At 40.5% G+C, this 19,039-nt stretch overlaps 1 protein-coding gene across 4 annotated transcripts in view; it reads left to right on the top strand.

Annotated features, from left to right (window-relative positions):
- Positions 1–19,039, top strand: part of dnah7 (dynein, axonemal, heavy chain 7) — a 77,667-nt gene that overhangs the window by 38,120 nt on the left and 20,508 nt on the right. For all 4 annotated transcript variants that reach the window (XR_015125546.1, XM_086267989.1, XM_086267988.1 and 1 more), the window contains 16 exons: positions 3,514–3,669; positions 3,852–4,020; positions 5,118–5,244; positions 5,771–5,990; positions 6,182–6,808; positions 6,910–7,155; positions 7,379–7,608; positions 7,782–8,112; positions 8,192–8,538; positions 9,167–9,347; positions 9,630–9,815; positions 10,519–10,682; positions 13,792–13,946; positions 16,553–16,743; positions 18,424–18,557; positions 18,690–19,025. Coding sequence is in view for 3 of the 4 variants with exons in the window: in XM_086267989.1 (XP_086124115.1) it covers positions 3,514–3,669; positions 3,852–4,020; positions 5,118–5,244; positions 5,771–5,990; positions 6,182–6,808; positions 6,910–7,155; positions 7,379–7,608; positions 7,782–8,112; positions 8,192–8,538; positions 9,167–9,347; positions 9,630–9,815; positions 10,519–10,682; positions 13,792–13,946; positions 16,553–16,743; positions 18,424–18,557; positions 18,690–19,025 (3,800 nt within the window). In the remaining variant the exon portion in view is untranslated. The remainder of the gene's footprint in view (positions 1–3,513; positions 3,670–3,851; positions 4,021–5,117; positions 5,245–5,770; positions 5,991–6,181; positions 6,809–6,909; positions 7,156–7,378; positions 7,609–7,781; positions 8,113–8,191; positions 8,539–9,166; positions 9,348–9,629; positions 9,816–10,518; positions 10,683–13,791; positions 13,947–16,552; positions 16,744–18,423; positions 18,558–18,689; positions 19,026–19,039) is intronic.

The raw sequence follows: 19,039 nt of genomic DNA, 5'->3' as shown, positions 1-19,039 counted from the left end.
TGATGTCAGACAAGAACAGTCTTTTTACATTGCTGTAATAGAAGGATGTAATCATTACTTAGTGCCTAATTTGTAGTTACATTTAGAATAAAACCACTTTTGAATGTGAAATTGATCTAAGATGTTAATAGTCCACATTATTATAATAGCTGTCATTTAATACAACCTTTGTTAAGTCGTGCCTACCTACCCTGTCTCCCATCATGGTTGACGTGATCAGCAACTCTGTAGAACTCATATGGTAACAGCTGCTTTTTGCCTCTTTCTCTAAAAAACAAACAACAACAAAAACAACTGTGTCACCATATGGCGACCTTCCACTGATGCTCTATTGTATCTCAACTACAAGTTGTCCAATTAGCTCCCTCCTCTGGTTTTGTCGGTTGGTTGAATGACATCAGAATTTCAACCAGCTTTTTCAAAATAAAGTACAATAAAAATGAACTATTGGTTGTGGCTTTCAAAACTTTGCCCGCAAAAGTGGCTCATCTTCATCTTAATGTGGGTGGATGTTCCATTTCACACACATTTCTAGAAGTCTGCGAACTGGGTGTCAACCTGGACTCTGCTCTCTTGTTCCCATCACATGTCAAATCCATCTTTAAATCTGCCCTTTACCACCCAAAGAACTTCTCCAGACAATGGCCTTCATTCTCAGACTGAAACCCACACTCATATCTTCATCACCTCCCTCCTAGACTACTGCAACAGTGTACTGTTTGCCTAACAAAGCCCTTGGACAGTATATTCAGAACTTACTGTAGCTGCCAGTCTCTTACCCACACTAAGACCTGGCTCTGTTCAAGTTCTTCTCCTCACCTGCAAATACATACATGTCCTTGCTCTTACATGTCATCCTGAACTCTAATTTTTAAAATGAATGCCTTGATTATACTTTATTGCAAACACTGATACAGACAGCTGGCAACCTGATGGTCCAGTAGTCTTTCCTGATATACTTTAGGGCAGCTGATTTAAAATTGTCTAGTTTTCTTTTGTGAATGATCAGAAAACCAATCAAAGATCCAGGATTGCAATAATAGTGTTTCCTACTTTACTACAGTTCTGTGAAAAGCTATTTAATTTGCAATTGAAGGTGGTTAGTTGTGACATTTGGAGTGTAAATAAAATTAATTTGGTTGCATTTTTTTACATAGCTTAAATATTTCTTTCAGAACTCTAATGTTGCATTTTTCTATTTCCTGTACTTAAGAAGCTATGAATGCTCAGAAGACATTAACTTAGTGATGCAGTAGGTCACATGTCCACAAACAATGATGATAATATCCAGTCAGAACCACATCTTACATAGTACAAACAGTTAAATAAGTCATCTACGAGTAATACATATTGCTTTGGCAAAATGGCAATATGTATGTATTTTGATGGCCTGTAACTTTTAAAAATTGCATTGTAAAAAGGTAAAGATTATTCAAATTTTGATTAAATTCACTGAAAATCAGCTCACTCTGATGTGGTCTGTTAGGACATTTTTCACTTTGAGACAAAACTGGGACATTGCCCTGTTCTGCTATTATTATCTTGTCCACTTTAAAGCTGTTTTTTATTTACATAAATTGTTATCAGATACAGACAAACATTGCCTGTGCCACTGATAGCATCACTGACTCAGATGATTAAACTTATGTGTAGGACTTGCAGTCCCAGGCTAGAGTAAGTGCTGCGAGCACACCAATCATTTGGAGGCAGCTACAGAAGCCAGGTGTGAAATGACCACCTTGGAAGAATACAGAGTATCTCTCAGCAGTGCTTTGACTATTTATATCAAGGACTAATCCGTCCTCCGTTCCTTTGCTTCATTAGTTCATCCATTAGCAAGTTCAAACTTCAGACTCTGGGGTGAGTGGAGATCATCTCACTGGGGAGTCTGCCTTGTACTCCACTGTCTGTCTGTCTGCCTGCCTGCTGAAGTGGCTCTGTCCCATGTCATAACCAGCAGACCGTGGCAGAATCCCAAATCTGGCACAAGTGATAAACGCTCAGACTATGTGAATATGTATGGCACCGTGCCCGCACTTGTATCCTCGACCGACTACTTAAAGCAAATTCACCTGCACCACACTAATCTGGGGTGAGACTCAGACGAGTGGTGCTGCTGGTTTATAATTTAGGGAAGAGGGTGATGCACTTTGTCTGCATCTTGTGATCATTCACATCACACGCTCCCTTTGATTAAGCAGCTCATTATTCAAATAGTTTGACAACCTCCATATGACCGCTTAATATATGCTTATGCAGAAAGCAAGCTAAGGATGTGCTCTGAACCTAAAGATAAAATCCTAATAAAATGCATCAGCTCTCTATGTATGCTATGTTCCCTGTTCATATAAACACAGAAGGAGATTTGTTCAGTGGGTGCCCGTTATTTTGAGCTTTTAGTAAAATGTCCTTTCTGTAAACTCATGCAGTTTGAAAAAGTCACTGATTTTACCGTTTTAGCCTGTGCACCATTACTTTAGAGCTTCTCCTCAGGGAGACACCTCTTTTCACAATTTATTTTGGAGTCATTTTCAGGGATTAACTGAGAATTTTTTCTAATGAAATACATACTGACAGCCACTTTTAATTTTAATTAGATTAAAAAGCTTATCATAATCATTTGTCCAGATAAAATTGAAAATGATCCTTTTAAGGTGTATTTGTAACAGGTACTTTTGGTGTGTTAATTTAAAATGGGGTGAAAATGAGCACAGTGTTTTTTGTTTGTTTGTTTGTTTGTTTTTTCTGTGTGCGGCAATCAACAAGGTTATTAATTTTCTAGAAGTATTACTACTACTGACATACCTAGTTCTTTATAAATCACTTGTAGGATTTGAATAAACCAGAAAGAAAGCCTTTATGAGTATAAACCCTCCACTGAGTGCAAGAGCAAGATTTCTGTTTGTCTCATGTCTTGGAGTGTGATACCTTGTTGTCGAGGTCAAAAATATTAAGCCAATTTGATGTAAATATCCAGAGGAACTTTTACTTAGTGCCTCTGATATCGACTTTTTAGGTTAACAGAAGGTTTCAGTTAAGGCTGTGATATATACCTGGTTATAACATAGAGAAGATCAGCAGGAAAGGAGAGGAAGGTGATTTATTTTATATATAAGTTACACTAAAAGTAAATAAACTGAATAGCTGGAATACGTTGGTGTGACCATCACCCTTTCTACTAACGGAACACCAGATCTCTGATCAGTAACACATTTCTGTGTGATGTGTTATTAGTGTTTGTTCTTGCTTTATATCTGTGTATCTTTTTTATTACAAAGTATTATGTGACCTGCCCTGAAACTACAGATGTAAACTAGCAGGTTTGCTGTAATCTGCCATGTTTACAGTTTATATTTTTGATACACTGATGTCCATTAAGATGCATTACTCCTGGTAAATAAACAAATAATAAATAATGAACAAAGAAAGAAATGTAATATACTGTTTACCGTATGCTCCCATACCTTGAGATCTGATGATAACTTGTGTTCATATTTCAAATCTCTTGCCTAGGACTTCCTGTTGAATAAGATACAGAAGGATGTGTACACCCCATTGTTTATCAACTTCTCAGCCCAGACTACAGCTGCCCAGACACAAAACATTATTATTTCCAAGCTAGATAAGCGGCGCAAAGGAGTGTTTGGCCCTCCAGTGGGGAAAAAAATGGTAGCGCCTCTTTATCACCTACATTTTATTATTTTTGAACATCTTGTTTCTTTGCTGGTGTGCACTCGATCTATTGAGCATTAAACAGTGTGGCAGCGTACAGTTTTAAATACACCAGATAATTTGTTTTTCTCTAGTATATGCAGTTTAAGTTTAAGAATACTAATGTTACATTCTATTAGGTGGTATTTGTGGATGATGTAAACATGCCAGCGAGAGAGGTTTATGGTGCACAACCTCCTGTGGAGCTGCTTCGCCAGTGGCTTGATCACTGGAACTGGTATGACTTGAAGGACTGCGCCATGATTAATCTGACGGATATCCTGATCATATGTGCGATGGGACCACCTGGTAAGTAGCCGCACTGATACTTAAAGGTTAATTAGAAATGCCGTCAGCCAATGACAGAAATGTCAGTGCTTGATTAAAATGTTTGTAGAGTGAGTATTCTTGTTTTTCTGTTGCTCGAGCGACTGTTGAGTCAGTGTCACAAACCATTTCCTGCCGTTTTGTGAGCTTCTCATTGCCTTAAGGTTTTTACAAATGGAAAAAATGCTTACCACATCTGTCTCCAATACAACAACCAGTGTAAACATGAAGGCAGCCTCCTCCACTGAAGCAGCTGGCAGTGACAGCTGCAAAAGGAAGGGGATGGGAGCCACTCTCAGGTGGCCACAGTTTTGGTGATGCGTGAGCTGACAGTTTTTTAGTTTTTCTGAGGTCTGCGTATCTGGCAGCCACAGAAACTAAATGCTGTCCCAAGTGTTTACCAGCTGCCACGGTGATAGCTGGTCAAGATGACTCATCTCAAGAATTCAAATAAAAACAAAAAATTTTCACATGTTTAATTAAACCAATAGATTTTATTAATGTATAATTTTTATGTTAAGTTTAGATTTTTTCTTGCCATTGTTTGTCCCAATCGAAGAAGGTTGGAGGGATTGTCAATCTCAGGTAAAGGAGAGAGGAGAGGTACTGTGGCCTCAGTTGAGTTTTTCATTGATTTGACTGCTAGGTGCCCACCTTCTACACTTTGTTTCCCTGCATTAAACTATGACAGCAGGCCTCTTGTTCCTCTGGAAGCTGCTTGGTAGTCTGCCAAAACCACACTGGTTTTGCTGAGCTTCAGGTGATCGCAGTAACACCATGTGATCGTGGCTTCTATTGATCTTCTGTACTCAACCGTAAAAACTGTCTCAAAGGGAAGCCAGTATGTTTCTCACTGGAATCATGCCCTTCATTATATTGATAAAATGTCAATATATTAATAAGTTGCATTTTGCAACAAAATGCGCTCAAAACCTTTGAACAAATTCCTTAAATTTTTACTACATATACTATACTGTGTAAGTATTTTACAGACAAGGATGTAAAATACTTGCTTTATCAGGCTTCAAACTGTGAGTTAGTAATTCCAGTTTGTATTTTTGTTGTCTGCTTTTTTTTAGGTGGGGGGCGTAACCCTGTCACTCCTCGGTTCCTGCGTCACTTCAACATGATCACCATTAATGACTTTGATGAGAAGACCATGTATACAATCTTCTCCAGGATCACAAATTGGCATTTTACCATATGGTAACACTAACAATTAGGATGTTGAGACAGTAATTTTATTCAAATTTACCAAATGTACCTGTGTAAATAACCATGCCTTGCATATACAGGATAATCAGTTACTCAATACTGCAGAAGATCTTTTTGAGCAAAATATAGTAAATACCAGCTAGGATCCAATTATTCTGTACATCAGTGTCTGTGTCAGTCATTTGAGGATTAAAGGTGGTACTTTTGCTCCCCCCTTTTTGCTCTGCCACATTGTTTACTTCAGAGACTATAAGACCAAAAGCAATCAGATCTTTTGGACAGATTTCAGATCTCCACTAGCACTCATCCAGGCACATATGGCAGCTGCATTTTAAAAATATATATGTTTTAAAGATGTTTTTGCATTTTGAAAACAGTTATATTTGTTTGAAGATAGATTCTTGATAATACCATATATTTATGAGTTCAGTGTTTAGTTAAAACAACAATTACAGATTAATTTTTCTGACTAAACTCCAGGAACAGGATCTCACCAATGAATTCATTTGATTTGCAGCTTTTTATTCCCCAAGGCATTTGCTACTCTGACCTCTCAGATCGTCCATAGCACTTTGTCAGTTTACCAAGAGGCCACCAAGAACCTGCTACCAACCCCCACAAAGTCCCATTACTTGTTCAATTTACGTGATGTCTCCCGGGTTATCCAGGGCATCTGCCTGTCACGGCCAGAGACTGCAGAGGAACAGTCTGTCATCAAACGGCTCTGGGTCCATGAGGTAATGTCGTACATTACAAACAGTATGAGGTACATGAAAGCAGCATTACTAAAGTAACCTAACGTATTGCTGTGGAAAGTGGAAATCCATTATATAATAGCTTCAGTCAAGCCAACAAGATTTGGTGTTGAGATCTGTCCATATCTGTCTCTGCACATGTCTGTTTCTTTCCTTTTCTTGTTAATCCACAGGTCCTGAGGGTGTACTACGATCGACTGGTCCACGACACCGATCGATCCTGGCTTGTAAGTCATCTACAGGTTGTGTGTCAGACTCACATGAAGGAGAACTTCCATCAGCTTTTCCAGCATCTGGACCAGGACCAAGATGGAAAGGTGACTGAAGATGACCTGCGCAGCCTCATGTTTTGTGACTTCCATGACCCCAAAGGTGAGGACCGCAGCTACCGCGAAGTTCATGACTTAGATCGGCTACGACAGGTTGTGGAATCACACTTGGAGGAGTTCAACAACACCAGCAAAGCACCAATGAATCTGGTGCTCTTCCGTTTTGCCATCGAGCATGTGTGCCGGATTTCCCGCATCCTCAAGCAACCCAGTGGCCATGCCCTGCTGGTAGGGGTTGGTGGGAGTGGGCGTCAGTCTCTCACCCGTCTGGCTGCCTACATGGCAGAGGCAGAGCTTTTCCAGGTGGAAATATCCAAGACCTATGGAACCACTGAATGGCACGATGACCTGAAACAAATCCTGAGGAAGGCTACGGAAGGAGAGGCTCATGGAGTTTTCCTGTTTACAGACGCTCAGATCAAAATGGAGTCATTCTTGGAGGACATTGGCAACTTGCTCAACACTGGTGAGGTAAAGTGGATGGAAGAGAGAGACTGACTACTTCATTCAGGTGAACAGATGGTGACACATGGATAAAAGGTGCGAAATTGTAAATATTTTCTTATTTCCAGGTGCCTAACCTGTTTGCGGTGGATGAGAAGCAGGAAATTTGTGAGCGAATGCGTGTGCTGGACAGGCAGCGTGATAGAGAAAAACAAACAGATGGCAGTCCCTTGTCGCTTTTCAACATGTTCTTAGAGCGCTGTCGCACACAGCTGCATGTGGTGCTGGCCATGAGTCCCATTGGAGATGCTTTCAGGGACCGTTTGAGACGTTTCCCCGCACTCATTAACTGCTGTACTATTGACTGGTTTCAGGTGAGTGTATGTATGTTACATACATGTTTTGCTGTGCTTTTTGTCCCATCAGAGGTTTGCACTAATAGTTGACCAGTAAACACAGAGCATGTAGTGTATTTCATGCTCCATGCTTCATTAGTAACTGATAACATTACCAGTACCACATAGCAGAGGGTAAATAGAAATGTCTGGAAGCACACCTGTTAAAAACAGGAAAACAACCTATTTCCTTCCTTGTTAGACTTGGCCTGAAGATGCCCTGCAGGCAGTGGCCTGCCGCTTCCTGGAGGATGTTGAGATGACGGAAGAGGCCCGAGAAGGCTGCATCACTATGTGCAAGAGCTTCCACACCTCAACCGTTAATTTGTCTCACCGCTTTTTGACTGAGTTGCAGCGTCACAATTATGTCACTCCAACCTCATATCTGGAGCTCATTTCCACCTTCAAAGCTTTGCTGAAGACAAGAAGAGCGTAAGATCAAGATATATTTTATGTATCTCTATTCCTTTGTAACGTTTTTCATTCAAGTGCTGCTTTTAGGTTTTAGTTTAAATTGACTTCATCAGTTGATGTGAATCAAGCGGCACAAAAATCTAGTTTGCAGGTGTAAGCGTTTCCCTTTAATCCCTCTGTCCTTTGCTCAGTGAGGTGATGAAGATGAAAAGTCGCTATGAGGTCGGTCTGGAAAAGCTGGAATCAGCTGCAGAACAAGTGGCTACCATGCAAGTTGAGCTAGAGGCTCTACAGCCACAGCTGCTTGTAGCTAGCAAAGAGGTTGATGAGATGATGGTGGTGATTGAACATGAATCTGTGGAGGTGGCTGAGACAGAGAAGGTGGTGAAAATAGATGAAGCAGTGGCCAACGAACAAGCCATGGCTGCCAAAGCTATCAAGGATGAATGTGATGCTGACCTGGCTGAAGCTATGCCCATCCTGGAGTCGGCCCTGGCTGCGTTGAATACTCTGACCCCTCAGGTAAAAGCTGAATATTTTAATATGGCTCAAAGGCTAAATGTAGTGTACAGCAAATAGTGATTAATGATTCTGGCAACAGGATATCACAGTGGTGAAGTCCATGAAAAGCCCACCCACAGCAGTCAAGCTGGTTATGGAGGCAATTTGCATTCTTAAAGGCATCAAACCAGATCGTGTGCCGGACCCCTCAGGCTCTGGTAAAAAAGTGGAAGACTTTTGGGGCCCAGCCAAAAAGCTTCTGGGAGACCTAAGGTTTCTCCAGAGCCTCCATGAGTATGACAAAGATAACATTCCTCCAAATCTTATGGCCATCATCCGCACCAAGTACATTACCAACCCAGACTTTGTGCCAGAAAAGATTAGAACTGCATCCACTGCAGCTGAGGGTATGTGTAAGTGGGTTTGTGCCATGGACAAGTATGACAAGTAAGTAATATTCTCATCTTCTGTTCTTAGTTCTGAAAACTAATGTATATGCACCAAGCCTGGGAAAGCTTTTCATCCGTCTTAGTGATTAACATGAGGCTTAGTTAGCTTCAAAGTTTCTGGCTGTATACCATGAATATGCCAGGTCCCAAGTGATTCATCTGCAAGGCCAATTCCAAGATATGACTCATTGAAAAGGAAATGTTAGCATCATTATTGTTGTGACATTTTTAAATGCTACTTTTATTTATTGATGCAAAGTTTGTCATAAAATTAAATTTTCCTGTCTGCAGTGAAGTTCTTAATATTTCTCAACAACAGTATCCAGTTTCATTATAAGGATGGCATCGGGTGACACTTTCCATACACAGTAAAAGCCTTAATTTAAAAACAATAAGATGAGATATTATTTCATTCATATTTTCATGCTGCCACGTAGTATGAAGTATTTCATCTTTTATGTTCTGAAAGCAGTCAAGAAGTTGCAGAACTTTGATATCTGTTAATTTATATTTATGCAGTGTAGATGAGTAATGGTTTGTTTCACCTGTACTTCACACATATCTAGTAAATTACTCTTATGTATTGCACATTTAGATTTATGAAGATAAGATTATATGTTTTTCAGAGTTGCTAAGGTGGTGGCTCCAAAGAAAGAGAAGCTGGCACAGGCTGAAGGGAAGCTAAAGGTGGCCATGGAGGGCTTGAGGAAAAAGCAGGCTGCTCTAAAAGAAGTCCAAGATAAACTTGCAAAGCTTCAGAAGACTTTGGATGCCAATAAAAACAAGAAAGCTGACCTAGAGAGTCAGGTTTGCTATCTCTGATGGAGAATCCAATTGATTTTAATAATTGCCATATTTGAAATTTTAAACAGATCTGATCACTGGAAATGATCATATCTATTACGTGTTCTGTAAATGTTAATGTTAATGTTATAACAGTCAGCAGTTTCTCCACTGAATGTAAACAAATGTATGCAGTTATTCATCAACACCAAAAAAACAACAAAGAAAAGAATATGACACAGACAGGAATCAAGTACACTGTTTTTGAACTGTTGTTCAGTTTCCTTTTGTAATGATATCTTCCAGGTCGATCTTTGCAGTAAGAAGCTGGAGCGAGCAGAGCAGCTCATTGGAGGTTTGGGTGGGGAGAAGACTCGCTGGAGTGAAATGGCCTTACAACTTGGAAACCTCTACAATAACCTGATTGGGGACATCCTCATCTCAGCAGGCATAGTAGCTTACCTGGGAGCATTCACGTCAAGCTACAGACAGGTACAGACCATAGATTGTATTGAAAATAGCTTAATGACTTTTTTTATGGCTCTGCCATAAAAAGCTGATGTTGTTGTCACTGTAGCTGGAAGGTGGCGAGAACACCTACATTTGTGAACGAAAATGTTTCAAGTTTTCTGAAAATCTTATGAATGTGATAACTTGAAAACGCGGTGAACACTCTGTATTATTGTAGGGTCTATACCTCAGAATGTAAAGTGCCTTGAGGCCACTTTTGTTGTGATTTGGTGCTATATAAATAAAACAGAAACTTTGTACCATAAGTGCATCTACTAAAAATCTCAGATGAGTTCAAATCTCAGTGATTTCCACTTCTCTGGGTAGAGTAAGTTTTCTGAAAAGCCTGTGAATGTGATAACTTAAGAACAAGACGATGTAGGATTTTGAAATTGATACTATAGGTGTATCTGCCTGGAGACTGAAGGGTAGCACTGGCAGTCACCAGTATTTTTATTGTTTGCTATTGAAAGTGAAATGCAAATTAGCATTTTAACCCAAAAGATGAATTTCAGCAGTGCTAACACACTAGCTAAACTAAGCTATCAGAAATTTAAAAAGAACACTGGGTACACCAGTGTCTTCAGGTAAAATGGGCAGGTGATGTATTTGGTAGCAGGTTAGTGTGTTTGTCTGCATCTAGGAAAATGAAGAAAGTCGTTACTAGTAATCTGCTGCTTTCCAGGATCAGACACAGGAGTGGATGAATCTTTGTAAGAGCAGAGAGATCCCATGCTCCCACAACATGTCTCTAATGAAATCGCTGGGTGATGCAGTAAAAATTCGCACGTGGACCATCGCTGGCTTGCCATCGGACAGCTTCTCCATAGATAACGCAATCATAATCTCGTAAGTACTGAAGTCCAACTTTCAAAGGCCCAAATATTACCGTAATGTTTAACATTGTATTCACTGTGACTTAAATGGACTTGACTTAAATGATCTTGTATGTGAATTCTTTACAGAAAACTGAATTAAATTGAAAGGAGAAAGACAGGATTTTGAGAATCTCTCAAAGGCAAAAATAGAAGGAGAAAAGAGAACTTGAAATAGACTTTTCACCAAAGCACTTTAGAGGTGCACTGCACCTTTGGATTGTTGCTGTAATAGAGACAAGGGTATTTTATTACTCTGCAGGAATGTGTTTAGATGCTGTGTTTGAGGTCACTGTACATGTGGATTAACAAAGAACCAGGATAAAATAGGTCAGTTTGTCTAAAATGAATGGTAAAAAAATAACACTGTTTGTGTAAACCAGGGGTAGGCAACCTTTCTGATGATGTGTGCTAGTCAATGTGCCATATAATTGCATTAGCAATAAATGTAATAATGCTCTATATTAACAGTTACACACTATATAGAACAACTTTATAGAATTATATTTATTCCCAGATGTTGGCAGCTATCAGCGAATAGTTATCAGCTATTTTGAAACAAAAAAAGACACTTTTGATCCATAACAGCAAATGAACTGTACAACAGAAAATGCAAATGCTATTTATGGCCTCCTCACAACAATGATAAGAAAAATAAACTGAGCGATATGGCATGTTTGTTAATACAGGGATACACATGTTAATCTGATCTCTGGTCTCCCACTCAGAGACACAGGTCTCCGAGTGTCCAGCGTTCAGACGGCTACCTGAGAGAAAATCTGCTCACACAGATATGTAGAGCCAAATATTGTCAATGATGCCTCTGCAATATTCTGAAGACAGTTAAACTTGACAGGTAGTGATGTCCAGCAGCTGAAAATGCAAGCTCCATGAACACACACAGCTATGGATTCCAGCTGCCTTCGTAGTTCTGCAAACTTTGACCCCCACATAGTCAAGCTTTTCAGTTCAATCAGCTGCATTTCGATGTCCTCTGTGTCCAGCCAGTTAATGCGAGACAAACCCAGCTGCTCATTAAACCTTTCTGGTTTGATCAGAAAAGAAAACATTGGTCCATACACCTGAAAGTCCTGAAAACACATAGTGAATTCTATCTCAAGTCTACGGATATATCCGTGTATTTCCGTGGGGCTGATGCTGCACTGAGTGGACAGCTCCTGAAGCATTTGAAGTGTCGGAATTTAGCCAATTACAAGTTGAATCTGGTAGTTGGGGGTGTTAGCTAAGATACCGTCATTAAGAAGCGGCACAACTAATGTGTCTATGCGAGCTAATTTGCGATGTGCACCGCGGGCCCGGCCATTTATTTTTTTAATGCACCTTCTCAGATTAAGTCACTGTCGTGCCCAGGGCTGGACTGGGACAAAAAACCGGCCCGGGCATTTTGACTAGGGACCGGCCCACCAGGTATTAAAGCCATAAAGCCTTTGAATAAAAATGAACATTGTTGTGACAGTGATATACACTGTCTTGTTGGTTTATGTATGATTTCTATACATTTTACATCAGATAAAAACTTTAGTTGTAAGATTCAGATAATTGTTTATTAAAAGCGAGACATTTTAAATGAGAATAAGAAAGAAAAGTATTTCTTTGTGCCCCCCTTTCCCTGTTAATGCCCTGCCTGGCCCCCTGACAAAACTTTGCTAGACCCGCCCCTGCACCGTTACCAGCTGTCAGCTACATAGAAAAGGATCCTGGTGTTAGTTGTCTCTCAGAAACAGTTCATGACTTCCCATCAACTCATTCATGTCACCTAAAAGGTAAACCTGTTTCTCCATCACCAGTTCAGCTCTGATGATTCAGTAAGGACATCTCCTGGTTTCATCTTCATGTTTCCCTCTCACCAGATAACCAAACTGACATCATGACCAGCAGCTTTACAGCTGTGGCTCCAGCAAACATCAGCTGATACTAGAAATTAATATTAAATAAATTCTAACAACAGCTGATCAAGCTTAAACGTGCTGCTGTTGTTTAACGCGACATCCGCTGGTTTCCTCTTTCTGGTGCAAAGTGGGCGATAAACAAACAAGAGAGAAAAGCCGATCAGCTGATCATTGAAATAGCAAAAAGAGAGGGAGTGGGAGAGAATGAGAGAAGAAGAGGCAGCTGACAGCATAACGACAGAATAACTCCAGCTTTGTGTCTTTTCCATTCTAGCTGAAGTCCGGGACAAACTGTGTTCCTTTTCAGCTCAATGCGAAACGCGTAATATTTTCTCTGAATGCGAGACGATTCAGTTTTTTACGGGATGGTTGGCAACTCTACTAAGTAATCTTATGAATAAAATAAAGTTTACTATCAGCAACATCAAAGCACCCACCCAGCTGTATAGAAACTCCGTCATGCTAGCTAGTACGCAGTACGAGTTATTGTAACTGACTGTAAAAAGTCAGCACAACGAAAATAAACTACTATTTGGTTTATATCTGACCCAGATAGACTGCAGGTCATAACTTCTTACCTGAAGTTCAGTTCATTGACAGTCAGACCGGTGGCCGCCTCGGGTCTCTCCTCCTCCTGCCTCCCCTTTCCCTCATCCACCTGCTGGCCTCATTGGAAGCTCCTCCATTGCCACCACCAAACAACTGAGTTATTTTTACACATCTGCCAGCATCTGGCCAATCCACCATCTTTCATTGTTTATACCGTAAAAAAACAACAACATAAAAACGAAAAATCACTATTGGGCATACCGCGCATGGCCAGTCCAGCTATGGTGGTGCCATCAGTTAACCCCTTGTGTGCCAGCTGTGGCATGCATGCCCAGGGTTGCCGACCCCTGGTGTAAACGAAGAACAAAATTGTGCTGTAGTCACAGTACTATTGCCACTGGGGTTCTATCCAGCTGTGAGCTGTCTAACTGCGTTTTCACCTCTCAGCTGCTCTCTGCATCGCAGTTGTTGTTCTTCAGCATTCCCCCCAACCCCGTATGTCTCACAGTTAAAAAGATCTTTCTCACTGACAAGGTGGCCTCATTTGATCACACACTGCTGTGTGTGTGTGTGTGTGTGTGTGTGTGTGTGTGTGTGTGTGTGTGTGTGTGTGTGTGTGTGTAGTAATGCCAGGCGGTGGCCATTGATGATCGATCCTCAAGGCCAGGCCAACAAGTGGGTGAAAAATATGGAGAAGGCCAATAACCTGCATGTTATTAAACTGAGCGATGCTGACTTTGTACGCACTCTGGAGAATTGTATCCAGTTTGGCACACCAGGTAAGTATAATAATTCTTCTAGTTCAATGCGACTGCCATGGCTGCCTCAACCACACTGTTGCACTCCCTGTTACTGCCTGCTGAGGTCTCTCTTTACCACAGAAACTAATTACTGCTGCCCCAAGACTGCAGCTCTCTTTTGTTCTCTGTTGTTCTGTAGTGGCAAAATTGAAATTAGCGATGTTTCTGAGTGAGACATTTCTGAGTGAGCCTTTATTCGGCCTAATGTACTGTTTATATGTCAGACTACTATAGATCACATAAAAGCTCAGGAGAAATCAATTATATGTTCTGCATTTATTTTTTTCTCCTGCCCGGTGTTAGGCTCAAGCTGCGATGTGTAGGCAGATGTGACGATGTTTTTGGACCGATTTTATGTGTCCAAGTGTGGTTGAGGCAGCCATGTGTCTGATTTTATTAATCTCTGTAGCCCCGAAGTGGAAAAGCATTCAATCCCCAGTGCTGCTGTGTAGATGTGACCTTTTGGTCCTCAAACTGGTTTCAGAAAAGAGCCCACCATGTCTCATAGAAAAGTATACAACGTTTTTTTTAAAAGTTGTGGTATAATATTGTAGATAATTGCTTCTCATATTATTTTGAAGGGGCCACGGGGGGCAACTTCAAGAAGGAATTAAGACTCAGAAACACAGAAAGCTTGTAACAGTTGCTATCGTAATGCAGTGTATCACCACATGGCGGCGCCTCCTGTCTCACGACTGGTGTCACCCCCTTTTTTGTTCTTCTTCGCACTCCTCCTGTAATGGATGCTCCCGTGTGTACGCGGACTAGTGTGCTCTTCAGTAATGTGTGGTAGAGGTAGCACTTATTTTTGATATTGTAAATAAATGAGTACTTTTTGGAAAGTCAGAAGCTGTTGCTCATTCGCTATCCACCTGCACACCTCCGCGGCTGGCTTCATCTCCACCGCACGTTACAAGCTGCACCACCATTACAGATACATCTAAATAATGAGCTGACCCAGCCAGCCGCTAGGTCTTTGCTTACTGCAAGGCTAACAGCTCAGAGAGTAACTTGTCCTTTTACGGCGCAAAAGAGTCCCCTAAGGGTACAGTTTCATCCTTCACAGCCTGTTTTCTTATTTCACAGTTTTACAGTTTCTTGCTGTTTGTATTACCACTTATAATCCTGATGATGCACTACTATTCTTTCTTTTAGCACGGTTGGGCTGGTGCTTTCATGGCAAATCTCCTAGGATATGCATGTGTTTATTAAATTTAAAAACATGCTTTTTAATCTGGTAACATATATTAAATATTTATGCCTATAAAGGGTTGACCTGCTTTGGTAACTAACTTGTAAGAGAAAGTTCATCAGCTATCACTCCATCTGAAAACTGAAGAAAAAGTTAGTTACCACCTAAAGGCAAAATGTCAATTATAGATGGGCTGATGTTGGTAACATGAGAAGAGCATTATCATACTTAATGTGAAATCGTATTAATAATGATGTCATGGGAGTAAGGCGATTGCATTTTCATGTGCTTCACTGATTTCTTGATATTACTCATGTATGCAACTGCAGTGGAAGTTCACGGTTGAGTACTAATCACAGAACGCTGAAAGACAGTTTGAGTTTAACTTTAATTCATCACACAACTTATAAAATATAGTTTATGCGAGCCAGGAATGCATCAGCACAACTATTACAAGTCTCTGTATGGAGTATAAACTTTCGTTGTTGGGAAGGGTCTCCCACTGCTCCTTAATATGATTTTAAAGATTTTTAAATTGAAAGAACATTTTCAAGCAAGATGCAGAGTACTTTCCAGAGGCAGGAACATGGCCACAATGACATGAAGTGAGAGTCCTGCATGAAATAAATGCACCATGAAATAAGTAAAATGACAAGCCGTGACACAATGCAGTACAGCGCATTTAAATCAAAACAACTGAATAAAACTAATATTAGAGAGAGATGTAAAATGAAACATGACAACAGTGAAATGATAATGGTGAAAAAAAGTTGTATTAGATAGTTAAATTGGGTAAAGAATTAAATATCAAAAGGAAAAGACCAGATTAAAGACCATTTATAGTGTATTTTTAACCAGAAAGTGAAACATTTGGCATGAAGAGTCTCTTTTTCACAGGTAGAGCAGGCGACCGTATGCAGGGTTTGAATGCGCGTTTCTCCCAGTTCTGCCAAAATGGCTAACTGGTGATCTATAAAATACTGGTAAAGGTGTTGTAGGTAAAATGCTTTGTCTTGGCTGAAGAGTTTGGAAATATTTGAAGCTTTGAAGCAGCTCAGCTGTTGAGGCAGTAGTACAACGCATCCACTTAACACACTGTTTGCTGCTACAGCTACACATGTTTCTTTTCCAACTATTTATTTATAAGTGACTTATGTATGTATGTATGTATGTATATATATATGTATATATTGTACTATTCTTAGTTAGCGTATTGTCTGTCTTGTCTTAATGTTGGTTTAAAATGGAGCACTGTAACAAAAAATAATTTCCCCCAGGGATCAATAAAGTATTCTGATTCTGATTCTGATTCAACAGTTTGACAGCTTTTTATATTTATAAAGACGTCTCTCTCCTGATTAGAAAAAACATTGATTTGAACATTTTCTGTCAGTGCTGCTGGAGAATGTCGGTGAGGAGCTGGATCCCATACTGGAGCCTCTGCTGCTTCGACAGACCTTTAAACAGGGCGGTGCAATGTGCATCCGTCTGGGAGACTCTACCATTGAATATGTTCCTGACTTTCGCTTCTACATCACTACCAAGCTACGCAACCCTCACTACCTGCCTGAGACTTCTGTCAAGGTACTGTAGGGATACTGCTGTCACCACTGTTCTGTTTTTCTTCTCCCTACTATAGGATAATGTGCAGTAATTATAACTATGAAACCTTTTTTCATGTACTGAAGTCCATTTGGAAGGTGCAGTAGGATGCAGGACTGGTAGTGCAGGTTTGCAGCAGTTTCATTATAATGGCTTGCTGGGAGTTTCACTGGCCAGCTTGTTGGATCAAGTATCTGAGCATCCAGAAAGAACTTGAATGGATAAAATTCCCGGTGATTAGTTTTAATGTTTTAATTCTACGTTGTGGAGACACGCAGAGAAACCTTCTATTCAACATATTCCATCACTGAGACGTAAATCTGATACCACCTTTAGTTAAAGCAGAGGATAGCATTCATAGTCACCACACATAACAGTGCTGTTTACAGCAAGTTTCAGTGTTGCTGTAACGAGCCGTATGCAGTCCTCTATGCATTCTGTACTAACCTCTTCCACACAGATGGAGCTACAACCCTTTAATTGTGTCACAGCTAAGGATAGATGTATCTACCACAACAGAGCCAACAAAGAAGGGAATAATAAAACACAAGCACACACATAAACCAACAGAGTCATCTGCAGGCTTCTGCCCTAAAATATCAATAATAATAGTGATAAATAGCATCATTTAGAACTGAGGTTTGATTTTCGTTTTGTTTTTTTATTTAAAGTTTTCATTTGATATCAGATGAGATCTACTTTTCTTCTTTGGCTCTTAGTTATTGATACCACCCAAATGACATTTTTACCTCAATAACACAGTGAATCATTGTTCAGTGATATCACCTATATCACCTTCCCAATGGAACACAGCCCCCATCCACTCTGAAAAAAGGATTCCAAGAAAAGGAGCATTAAAGGAAAATTGCATTACTGAGAGGCAAGGGGTTGGAAAGCATTACAGAAGATCACATTTCAAGCATCTATTTGCAGGGGCTCTCCTCTTTATGGGCAGCCATTAGATTGATTCAACTCATTTTTCACAGCTGGCTCAATTCTTCCCTTTTTTTCCCCTCATTTTGCTTAAATCTTTTTTTTTTGTCTTCTCTACAGTACACTATGAGTTTCCATTATTCCCATTAAACCCTATTTGAAACGCAATAGCTCCAAATACAAGAGGGTAAGCATCTAGAAAAAAAGCCCTTAGGAGCGCAAGGGACGAGGCGAGGCAAAGAAGGAGGGTGTATGTGTGAAAAGGACAAACTGGAGATTTATACAGGCTCTGAGTCTTTACCACCAGCTGAGTGGGTCTCACGGCATCAATAGAAATGGAATTAAGCCCCGAAGAAGTGCACTCGTTTATTAGGGCAGAGAGTAGATAGCATATATAGGCTTTTAACCTCCGGGTAAGTGCAGCGCAGGATGACTACGCCTGTGGTAAAAGACACTCCTTCAACTCCTGCAACACCTTTCCACAGAAAAGGAGAAAAAAGTAAATGCATCCTACCTGTACTTTGCCAAGGCTGAAGCAGTTACTGGAATTTATTGGGTAGGAGGTTTGGCCAGGAGAACAGCTCTAAAGCCGAGACGATCAACACTTCACTTTAATGGCCGAGAAAAAGGGCGGACACCTTCCTCTGAAACATACACACGTACATCACTTATTCTTCAACAATTATGTCTCCATAGTTGTACGTGAAGTGGATATTCTGTGTGATGTAGGTGACACTGCTAAACTTCATGATCACTCCAGAGGGCATTCAAGACCAGCTACTGGGCATTGTGGTAGCCCGGGAGAGGCCTGACCTGGAAGAAGAGAAACAGGCTCTCATTCTGCAGGGAGCAGAGAACAAAAGGTACAGAGGCATATGTTAGACCAAGGTCAAATCCATTCAACTAATTCAATAAAATCTCTACTTCCCCGAGTGAAAAATACTGTAGACTATTAATTCAGAGTTTCTTCCCTTTTTTTTTTTTTTTTTTTTCAGACAACTGAAGGAGATCGAGGACAAAATCTTAGAGGTCCTGTCCTCCTCTCAGGGCAACATCCTGGAGGATGAGACTGCCGTCGAGATCCTCTCTGCTTCCAAGGTGCTTGCCAACGAAATCTCAGAGAAGCAGGCCGTGGCCGAGGTGACAGAGAAGAAGATTGATGTGACCCGCATGGGTTACACACCTATTGCCGTGCATTCGGCAATCTTGTTCTTCTCTATTGCTGACCTGGCTAACATTGAACCCATGTACCAATACTCCCTCACCTGGTTTATTAACCTCTTCATCAGCTCCATTGAGAGCTCAGACAAGAGTGATGACTTGGAGCAGAGGTAGGCAGGCCTGA

The sequence above is a fragment of the Aulonocara sp. 'chitande type north' Nkhata Bay genome, linkage group LG16 (assembly GCF_057382095.1).
Source record: "Aulonocara sp. 'chitande type north' Nkhata Bay isolate Kocher_YH1m ecotype deep benthic linkage group LG16, A_spYH_male_GT1.1, whole genome shotgun sequence".
NCBI classification, from domain to species: Eukaryota; Metazoa; Chordata; class Actinopteri; order Cichliformes; family Cichlidae; genus Aulonocara; species Aulonocara sp. 'chitande type north' Nkhata Bay.
This window is presented reverse-complemented; position numbering and strand designations above follow the sequence as displayed.